Genomic DNA, 11,676 nt, shown 5'->3' on the forward strand with positions numbered 1-11,676 from the left:
TGGTTCATCTGTCCCATTTACCTACCCAGTAATCAGCAAACTCTTTCAATAAAGGGATAAATAATAAACATTTTAGGATTGGTAGGCCATAAGGTCTCTATCACAACTATTCAACTCTGCTACAGTGGTAGAAAAGCATCTAGACAACATAAACAAACAAGAGTGGGGTGGGGGGTCCAATAGAATTTTACTTTTGTAAAAAAAAAATGCCATTGGTTATTAGGTCAGAGTTTACTGACCCCTGACTCTGCAGAAAAATCTTTCATAAAAAATGCAAATTATGTCTTCTGCTCAAATTCTTCCCTGATGTCAATATTGCTGAAACAAATTAACATTTTCAGGGGCTGGGATTGTGGCTCAGTGGTAGAGTGCTTGCCTAGCATGTGTCAGGCACTGAGCTGGATTCTCAGCACCTTGTAAACAAATTAAATAAACAAAGTAGGGTTATTGTGTCCAGATACAACTAAAAAAAAAATTTAAAAACAAATTAACATTTTCAAACCAAATATTATTGCATTTAATATAGGATGCTATCTCCCATAAACCAAAATCTGACTAATATAAATCAAATAAGCAAAATAATTAATCCTAAATCCAATAGTACTCAAAAATAAGTTATTTTATTTTGGATTCTTTTTCTTTTTCCAGTGCTGGCCATCAAACCCACAGTCTTGCACTGGGCTACACCCCCAGGCCTATTGTGAATTTTACAATTCAAATATTGCCCAATAGTCAACTGACTACTTCAATTTACCAAATAAAGACAACTAAAGTCATAATTTGATCATAGTTATTCAAAACCTGTAAATTCACACAATTTAAAAGATAATGTTTTAACAGTTGGTCTGTTTTGAACCCCAGACCTTGCCCATGCCAGGCAAACACCTTTACCTCTCAGTCACATCCCTAGCCCATTATTTTTGGAGGAGGGGAACCAGGATTTGAACACTACTGAGCCATATCACCAGCCCTATCTTGTATTTTATTTAGAGACAGGGTCTCATTGAGTTGCTTAGTGCCTGCCACTGTTGCTGAGGCTGGCTTTGGACTCTTGATCCTCTTGCCTCAGCCTCCCAAACTGCTGGGATTATAGGCTATGTGCCACCATGCTGGCCCTAGCCCATGTTTTTTTAATACAAGGTCTCCCTATTTTGCCCAGGCTGGCAGCCTCAAACTAGAGATCCTCACCTTAATTTCCAAGTAGCTACTGCTGGGATTATCAGCATGCACCACAGTGTCCGGCTACTTTTTTAAAGTATTTTTTTAGTTGTAGATAGACACAATATCTTTATATATATATACATATGTATGTATATTTATATATTTATGTGGTGCTGAGGTTGTACCCAGTGCCTCACACATGCTAGGCAAGCACTCTACCACTGGCTACAACCCCAGCCTGTCTTAACAATTCTGAACTAAAATTATCAGGCTCATTCACAGGGCACAGGTAGTTTTTATAAAAATATCAAGACACAAAAGCTAACAAACAAACTGCAAGATAGTTATACAATGTTTGTCCACAAGTTGAGTTAAAAAATTCTAAGTTGACCTTGCAAAAAATGCTAATAACTGCTACCCCTCACATTTGGAATCCTCCCATAGTCTTCTTGGTCAAAATTGAACCCATCCTCCAAGGGCCAGACTCAAATACTACATCTCTAATATTTCTTGATTACCATTAGAAATGTCTTCCTTGGCTGGAAGCAGAGCTCAGTGACTGGGATTACAGGAGTGCTCCATTGCATCATGCTCATCCTTAGCATAGCTAATATATTTTCAGGTTAGGACTGCTCTTTAACTGTTTATTTTCTTTCTTTCTGTTTCTTTCTCTCAAGAATACCTTTAGAAAGGGGGAAGGAATTCCATGAAAATAGAAAAGTGATTAGTGGAGTAAAGGAAAGGATTGAGAGGGTTGACAGGAAAAGGGATGAATGGTAGAATGGATCTCACCAAACCTTCCTATGAACATATATAAATATAACAGTGAATTTCACCTTTACATATACCCATAATGCACTAATGTTTTTTTTTAAAAAAAGCTATAAATAGAAGTAAGATCTATAAGCAGATGAAAGTAAACATGGGGAGGGAGGAGAAGCAAAGAGGAAGTACTAAGGACTGACCTGGAGCAAATTTGATTCCATGCTTGTATAATTACATCAAAATAAATACTAATATTATATATAACTAAAATGAACTAATAAAAAAGAATACCTTTGGAGGGCAGCAATTTTTTGTGTGCAATACTGGAGATTGAACCCAGGGTTGCTATACCACTGAGCTACACTCCCAGTCATTTTTATTTTTTGAGACAAGATCTCCCTAAGTTGCTTAGACTAACACAGAAATTGCAACCTCCTGCCTCAGCGTCCCTGAGTTTCGAGGACTACAGATTTGGACTATCATGCCCAGCAGAGGGCAGGAATTTTTATTATTCTAGCACAGTATGGAACTTTATCTCTTGTTGATACTCAAGGTATTCAAGTATTGGAGCAACTAATAAAGCAAAATATGGAGTATATGATATTGGTATAACAGCACTATTGCCATATCAATAATTTCTTAAATGTTGCACGGGACAGTTAACAAAAGACCTGAGCTATAGATACCAGGAGTGTCTATTTTAAGCCAAAACTGCAAATGTCTCAGAAAAAGGATATGAAACAGTGGCTACAGTGCAAAATTCAAAGAACCCTTTTCCAGGGCAAAAAGAACAATTGGCTAGTGCTAATATTATTCTTTTCAGAAGGACCATCTTCAATCATAAAATGGACAGAAATATACTAGATGTAGTAACCTTTCAAAACAGAACACACTCTTGTTGGATGTAGTGGCACAAGTCTATAATCCCAGCAACTCAGGAGGCTGAGGGAGGAGGATCACAAATTCCAGGCCAGCCTCAGCAACTTAGCCAGAGCTCATCTCAAAATAAAAAATTAAAAGGGATTGGGGTGTAGCTCAGCCACAAAGCACCTCTGGGTTCAATCTCCAGTACCACCACCAAACAACAACATGTTCCCAAGCTATAACCAACAAAATTTCCAGCAAAAATGTTTTCCTTCCCAGTAAATGTTTGTACAAGTTTACGTTCATGACACTATGGCACATATTAGCAATAAAACACCTGTATCCTAACCATATAAGAGTCTTTGTTTGTTTTTACTCACTTTTTTGTTTGTTTGCTTGTTTTTGTACTGAGGATTGAAGCCAGGGATGCCTTACCACTGAGCTGAATCCCCAGTCGTTTTTTATTTTGAGACAGGGTCTCACTAAGTTGCAGAAGGTCTGCTTAAGTTGCTAAGACAGACCTCTAACTCGGGATCCTCCAGCCTCAGCCTCCAGAGTTGCTGTGATTACAGGCATGTGCCACTGCACCAAACTACTGACCATGTAAGTCTTAAGATAAAAAAACGAGTACATATATTAAATCTACATGCTACCCAAAAAGCAGATAAAATGAAAAATGATCAACATCCACATAATGAGAGTTATTTTTAAAAATAACTCTATGGAGCTGTGGGTGGTGGTGCATGCCTATAATCCCAGTGGTTTGGAAGGCTGAGGCAGAAGGATTACAAATTCAAGGTCAGCCTCAGCTACTTAGCAAGGCCCTAAGAAATTTACAAAGACTCATCTTGAAATAAAAAACAAAAAGGGTTGGGGATGTGACTCAGTGGTAAGCACCCCTGGGTTCATTCCCTGATGCCAAAAAATAAATTTAAAAAAGGGCTACTGAGGGGCTGGGGATGTGGCGGTAGCACGCTTACCTGGCATGCATGCGGCCCGGGTTGGATCCTCAGCACCACATACAAAACAAAGATGTTGTGTCCACCAAAAACTAAAAAATAAATATTAAAATTCCCACTCCCCCCCCCTCTCTAAAAAAAAGGGAGGCGCTGCTGATGTGGCTCAGTGGTATAGCAACCTGGGTTCAATCCCTGGTACCAAAATAATAACAACAACAACTGCATGGAACAACTAGTACAAACTCACTCTGCAAATGACAAGGTAGACACCTGGGAAAGATACATGATTTGTCTAAGATCATCAATGATTTATGGGACAGAGCTAAGGCTACAAGATTTGACTCAGTTTGTTCAGTGTTCATTCCTCTATACTAGAACTTCTTTATACTGAAAAAAAAAAAGAGTGTTAGTTTACTGACATTTAAGAACTGTTATATTGGGGCTAGAAATATAACTCCAGTGGTACAGTGCTTCCCTAGCATCATGAGGCCCTGGGCTCAAACCCCAGCACAAGCCCCCCAAACAAAGAACTGTTGTTATAACCATGTTACCTCCCAGAAAACACCTGCAGGCATTATGGATATCTGTTAAACTTGTTGCCTTTCACAGAGGGGGAAATGAAAGTTAAACATCTTGCATGTCAGCTATCAAGCAGATCACAGGACAAGCATTAGGAAACATGTATACAGAGATATTATTTAGACACTCCTTTTACTGTATTATTATATTCAACATTGCTGAAGAAAGATCTATGCATCCTTTTTCATTGACTTAAACCATGTGAAGTGCTTCTGACAATATCAAACAGATCATTCAAGGTTTGGAGGAAAGCATTTCATGTCAACCTAAAGCCCAAGTTTAGACTTCAAATGTAAAATAGCCACATAAATACAATTTCTTATTTAAAAAGTTATATCACACATCTATATTAAAATTTCTTTTAAGTATGACATTTATCTTACCTATAAAGAACATGTATAACTGAAAGCTCAAAACCAACTACATCGAGGGCTGACAATAATAAGAACTAATCAAAATTAGGGTCACAATTTTTTTTCCTCCTTTGTACTGGAGCTTGAACTCAGAGTCACTTGACAACTGAGCCACATCCCCAGCCCTTTTTTGTATTTTATTTAGAGACAGGGTCTCACTGAGTTTCTTAGGACCCCGCTAAATTGCTGAGGCTGGCTTTGGACTCACAATCCTCCTGCCTTAGCTTCCCAAGCAGCTGAGCCACTGGGATTACAGGCATGGGCACAGGACAAATGTCCTTCTTTTCACCCTAACCCATAACATAACCAACGAATTAATATTTAAATGATTCAAAAATCCTTTAGGAAATTTACATTTCTGGGTTGGGGATGTAGCTTACTAGTAGACAGCTTACCTAAAAAGTGTAAAGCCTTGGGTTCAAACCAAAATACCGCAAAGAAATATTTAAAATTGCATTTCTTCGCCCTCCACAAAGCAGAAGTGCAAATAATTGACATATAACATTTTTCAAAAATTACGCTACCATCTTAATAGACTCGAAGACATTCATCATTTCTCAAATTGGATAACCGCTGCCTTTTTAAAGAACAATAACAAGTTTTACAGCTGTCAGCTTTTCAACTCCCTTTTTGTAAGGATTAAAACGACAAATTCCATGGGCTGGGGTTGTGGCTCAGTGGTAGAGCACTATCACCTGCGAGGTCCTGGGTTCAATCCTCAGCACCATATAAAAATAAATTAATTAATTAAATAAAGACATTTTATTTATTTTTTTAATATTTATTTTTTAGTTCTCGGCAGACACAACACCCCTGTTTGTATGTGGTGCTGAGGATCGAACCCGGGCCGCACGCATGCCAGGCGAGCGTGCTACTGCTTGAGCCACATCCCCAGCCCCTAAATAAAGACATTTTAAAAATGACAAATTCCATCAAATTTCATAATTTTACATGTAAGTACCGTTAAGTTATAAATCAGATATTCATCTTTCATAATGTCAAAAACTGGAGAAAACAAACCAATCTTATTTAAAACACAAAACCAAAAAAACTTAAAAAAGAACAAAACCTTTAAAGATTGAAAGCCAGATGTGAAGGAGAGCACCAGTAATCCCAGCTACTTTCAAGGGTGAGGTGGGAGGATCCCAGCTTGAGCAACTTAAGGAGGGCCTGCCTTAAAAAAATAAAAGGGCTGACAACATAGCTCAGTTGCAGAACACTTGCCTTGCATGTGCAAGGCCCTAGGTTCAATTCCCAGTACCACCAAAAAAGATGTGTGGGGGGCGACTTTAAAAGAGTGAACCAGAGATTATTCCATGTATGGTTTAGCCAGGTCACGGGTTAATTTTCCTTCCTCTTGCCTTTTGGCCATTTTTCCAACACAGAATTCTAGAACATTTCTTTTTTTTTTAATAAACAAAAGTAAAAATTTGGGCACAATTGTGCACAACTGTAAGCCTGGCAAGTCAGGAGGACTGCAAATGCAAGGTCAGCCTCAGCAATTTAGCAAGGCCTCTAAGCAATTTAGTGAGACCTCCTCTCAAATTTTTTAAACAGGGCCAGGGATGTGACTCAATGGCAAAGCACCCCTGGGCTAAATCCTCAATACCAACAAAAGAAATCAGAACTACTGGGAGTGTTGGTGGATGCCTGGAATTCCAGTTACTAGGAAGGCTAAGGGGAGAGAATCACAAGCTCAAAGTCAACCAGGGCAACCTGATGAGACCCTACAGAGCACCTACAAGCATGCACAAAGCCCTGGGTTCAATTCCCAGTACTTTTTTTTTTTTTTTAAAAGAACTAGTCTACTTTTCAGTGCTCAACAGAAAATCTAAAGATGAAAAATCTGGAACTATGGTGTAAAATCTAATTAATGATAAAGCATAGAACTGTTCAAATTCTTTCTGTCTCACATAAGAGAATCAACCATTCTTTGGTATTGTGGGCTTAATTTTCAAGCATTACCTGTCATATTCTCCTTTAACTATCATTAAAAGCTTGAAGATGAGACTTCACCTGAGAAAGTTCTTCTCAACATCCACTTGAAGCTCTTGCACAGTAAATAATCAGGGCAGGTCAAATGTTTTAATTAATTCCCTACCATTATATATGTAGTTCCTTACAAGAGGTTTTTCACATCGTTTTTTTAAAAAGACATTTAGCCTTTTTAAAAATATTTTTTAATTGTTGACAGACCTTTATTTTATTTATGTAGTTATATGTGGTGCTGTGAATTGAACCCAGTGCTTCACATACACCTGGCAAGTGCACTACCACTGAGTGCACATAGCTCCTTCACAGTTTTAAGACACTCCTCAGATTAAATGTTTCATTAGCTCACTATATCATACATCTGGACACAAAATGTGTATCATTATAAACAGCTAGAAAATCATAAACCCATAACAAATGACCATGACCAAGCTAACACAAACTACTTCTACCATAATAGTTGGGCTAAATTAAAATGGTCATGCCAGGCATGGTGGTGCATGCCTGTAACCCCAGCAACCTGGGGGCTGAGGCAGGAGGATCTCAAATTCCAGGCCGGCTTCAGCAACTTAGCAAGGCCCTAAACAACTTAGCAAGACCCTGTCTCAAAATAAAAATTAAAAGGGATAGGGATGTGGCTGAGTATTAAAGCACTTCTGGATTCAATTCCCAGTACCAAAAACTAAAACGAAGGAGTTTAAGGAGGCATTAATGCCTTGTGGTAAAGAACACAAGCTCTAATGTACAAAATCAGATCAAAAGAGAACACAAATTTGGGAGTCAACACTGGGTTCAATTCCAGCTCTATCAATTACAAGCTGAATAATTTCAGTCAAATTATTTTATTTCTCTATGCCTCAGTTTCCTCTTCATTTGTAAAATGGGGGAAATCAAGTAGTACCCTATGGGACATTTTGAGGATTAATCAAAATTACACAGATAAAGCCAGGTGTGGTGGCACACACCTGTAATCCCAGCATCTCCAGAGGCTGAGGCAGGAGGATTGCAAATTCAAAGCCAGCCTCAGCAATTTAGCAAGGCCCTCAACAGCTCAGCAAACCCTGTCTCTAAATAAAATACAGGGGCTGGGGATGTGGCTCAAGCGGTAGCGCGCTCGCCTGGCATGCGTGCAGCCCGGGTTCAATCCTCAGCACCACATACCAACAAAGATGTTGTGTCCGCCGAGAACTAAGAAAATAAAATATTGAAAAAAAAATTCTCTCTCTCTCTCTCTCTCTCTCTCTCTCTCTCTCTCTCTCTCCTCTCTCACTCTCTCTTTAAAAAAAAAAAACTGTAAATAAAATATAAAAAAAGGGTGGGGAATGTGGCTGAATGGTTAAGTGCCCAGGGTTCAATACCTGGTACCAAAAAAAAAAAATTATTACAGGTCAAAGAAAACAATGAGAACTCAATTTTTGTTATGAATATTACTCTAATCACCAGAATATCTACAAAAATTCAAGACCAGTAAGAAAAATTGGCATTGGCACAACATTAGACTATTCAGAAATCCTATACACAAAAAATGTTGTAGCTCAGTGGTAGACCACTTGCCTAGCACATGTGAAGCACTGAGTTCGATCCTCAGCACCACATAAATAAATAAAATAAAGGTATTGTGTCCATCAATAACTAAAAATATTTTTCTAAAGAAAGGGAGAGGGAACTGGGTGTAGTAGCACACCCCTGTAGTCCCAGAAAAGGAAAGAAATGGAGAAAAAAATAGGAGTTCAACCTATGGTAGGTTTCTTTTTGGGGGGGGGGAGGTGTTTCTTCTCTTCTTTTGAGACAGGATCTCAAGTTCCCAAGCCTTGTCCAGAACTCCTGTACTCAAAGGATCCTCCCACCTAACCCTCTAGGGAGCTGGGACTACAGTCCCATAAACAGATACAACCTATTGTTTTAAATGTAGACTTTATGAGACTTAATAAAATCTAGAAGTCCTTTTAAACTGTAAGGTACATGCACATGAATATGAATGCCTATCAGCAGTTTGTCAACAATTTGTACCATATATCTCTTAGGAGTCAAATAACCCTAAATAGTTTCTTATACTTGAGTCAATTCAGAAATCAAGGCCACAATCTTTACACAACTAATGATCTATAATCTAAGAACTAAAGTGCATTCTCCCCTAGGTCAGGAAAACATCATCTACCATCTATCCCATCATCTATCATCCATCTACTCCTTATTAATGCAAAAAAAAAAAAAACAGGCATAAGTAGTACCGGCTGATTCTGAAATTCTACATTTTAGCTGAAGTGCTCTGAAAACCTATGCCATTCTCATAGTTTCTCAAAGGCACATTTTGCAAACTAGGAATGCAATTCTGATCCATGCTCCCTGTAATTCTACTTGGCCACTAGGCACGAAGGATGCATAACCAGCAGAAAAATTAGCTATCAATTAGTAGGATGTAAAGTCAAATATAAAACTACCTGAAAAGCAATCCAGCCACCTAGATAAAAGTGGTATACATTTCATATTAACTACCCAAATTTTAGACACAGTCAACAGGCAAACCAGAAACACGCGTGAAAAACAGCGTCAACCTAATAAACGTGCTTGAGAGGCGGCCTGCCAGACACAACTATGCTTGCAATAAATCTTACTTTTCACGAACCCACATTCATCCCTCATGGAATAAATAAATAAAAACAGGATCTAATTACCTTTACTCGAAATCTGCCCATAAAGTTGGGGAAACACTTGATGTCCCATTAAAGCTGGACTTCCCAAAAAGTGGTATATTGGGATCCTCTGGAAGCAAAATCCTGCGTTAGTATGTCCCCCCACCCCCACAGATTAGGATAAATCCGAGAATACCCTTCACGATATGAAGTAGAAAAGGAATCTAAATACCTGGAAAGACACCCCACCCCGCCCCCGACAAAAAAAAAATGCCTCCAATATCTACAAAAAACAAAAACAAAAACCCGCAGAGCCCCAGTCTTCCCATCACCAGCAGTCTAAACGCCAGTAAGTAGTCCCAGGATCTCACAACCCGCCCGCCCTTCCCCCCTCTTTTCACCCCCCCCCCCTTTTCACCCTCCCCCCTTCTTCCTCACGCAGTTTCTAGGCCCAAAGATAAGGAAGAATGACCGGGATACCAAAGACCGCCTCCGAATTTGGATTCTCAACCCCACAGACACCAAAACATAAAAGCGGAGGCCAACCGAGCTTTGCTGGTTACAGAAGGTTGGAAGAAGCTCCCAACACCACAGGCCGCGCCCCCGCCCCCACCCCCGATAGGAACCTTCCTACGAAATGCCGAAACCCTACACACCTAAAGAGAAAATGATGCCTCCCTTTCCGCTAAACAACGCACAAGCCCAACCCACCAAGGGAAAGTCTTCCCAAACACCCGACTCAGATGGTGCTCAGGCCCGCATCGCTGGGGCCCTCGGGAAGGGGGTACATTTTACCTCATGGGCTCAGCAGTCATGTTTTCGCTTGATCGCCGCGTCGGCTTCTGTAGCCCTTTGGCGCCACTACGGTTCCGGCGCCAGATTACGATAGAAATGCCCTGGAATCTTAGTAGTCACTGTCGCCGGTGCTGGATCCTCCCCACTGCTCAAAGGCCCCTACCACTGCGACCGCCGCAGGAGCCGCGGAAACAAAGCGACGCCGCCGCCGCCGCCATTTTGTTGGGCCGAGGCTCAGGCAGGAGAATTGGCGCGTCCTCCCTCTTCCTCTTTCCGTCATCCATTGGCTACCTCCGCAACAGCTCAGAGTCTTATTGGCTGTGGAAATTCACCTTCTTTGGGGGCCTGTTGCTAAGGCGGTCCACGTCATTTGATCCCCTCCACCTTTTTAGCAGGGGGTCTGTTTCAGTCCTAGTTGACCTGAAAGTGATAGTGACGTATTTTGACTTTTTTCTGAAAATGCTCTGTTGATCCATTTTCTTTTCTTTGACATAATTGATGAAACCACAGCAAGTTACGTTTATTGAGTACCAAATGCTGTTCACTACATTAATCCTTTATCTGGATTATCTCACATAATCCTTACACCTTCTTAAGTAGACAGACCTACAGTCTCAGAGCTGTGGAGTCGCAATTCAGATCAGATACCGCACTAAACCACTCATCTATGTGGCCATCCTATAAAAAATATTTTATCTCTATTATTCCATTTAACAGCGATTTCTTCACTGGATGTTTTATAGATAAAGTTCAGCTTATCAACATGCTTACAAATATATGTACATATACTTACAAATGTATTTAAATGGGAAAAAACTTGAAGTTGAGTGAAGTGGTGCACTCCTCTAATCCCAGTGGCTTGGGAGTCTGAGGCAGGAGGAGCACAAATTCAAAGCAAGCCTCAGCAATTTAGAGAGGTACAAAATGGCTGGGGAGGTAGCTCAGTGGTTGAGCTTCCCTGGGTTCAATCCCTGGTACTCAAAAACAAAAAAATTCTTAGCCAACCTTAGCAATTTAACCAAACCATGTATCAAAATAATAATAAAATTAAATTAAAAGCCAGCTACAGTGGTGCACACCTGTAATCCCAGCAGTTTCCAGGAGGATGAGGTAGGAGGATGGCAATTTCAAAACCTGCCTCAGCAATTTAGCAAGGATCTAAGCAACTCAGCAGACCTGTCTCTATATAAAACATTGCTTTAAAATGGCTGGGGATATGGCTCAGTGGTTAAGCTCCCCCTGGGTTTACTCTCTGGTACCAAAATAAATTTATTAAGTTAAATTTTTAAAGGATTGGGAACCAGGCATGGTGGTGCATGTCTTTAATACTGGTGTGTGCCACAGGTGTGTGCCATCACACTTGGCAAGACTTCTTTTTTTAGCTGGGTGCTGTGACACTGGTTCAAGAGATTGATACAGGAGGATTGCAAGTTTAAGGCCAGCCTCAGCAATTTAGCAAGGGCTTAAACAACTTAGTGAGACCCTGTTTCAAAATTTAAAATAACATAAGGGCTG

General features: G+C 40.0%; 1 protein-coding gene across 9 annotated transcripts in view; it reads right to left on the reverse strand.

The window, feature by feature from the left end:
* Positions 1–10,427, reverse strand: part of Atrx (ATRX chromatin remodeler) — a 226,069-nt gene extending 215,642 nt beyond the window's left edge. For 7 of the 9 annotated variants that reach the window (XM_040281657.2, XM_021734672.3, XM_021734670.3 and 4 more), the window contains exon 1: positions 10,162–10,426. Coding sequence is in view for 6 of the 9 variants with exons in the window: in XM_021734672.3 (XP_021590347.1) it covers positions 10,162–10,181 (20 nt within the window). In the remaining 3 variants the exon portion in view is untranslated. Of the gene's footprint in view, positions 1–9,408; positions 9,497–10,161 lie in introns of all 9 variants that reach the window. The other 2 variants (XM_021734671.3, XM_040281649.2) reach the window with 2 other exon arrangements.
* Positions 10,428–11,676: the final 1,249 nt, after the last annotated feature.

This window comes from Ictidomys tridecemlineatus, chromosome X, assembly GCF_052094955.1.
Source record: "Ictidomys tridecemlineatus isolate mIctTri1 chromosome X, mIctTri1.hap1, whole genome shotgun sequence".
Taxonomy (NCBI): domain Eukaryota; kingdom Metazoa; phylum Chordata; class Mammalia; order Rodentia; family Sciuridae; genus Ictidomys; species Ictidomys tridecemlineatus.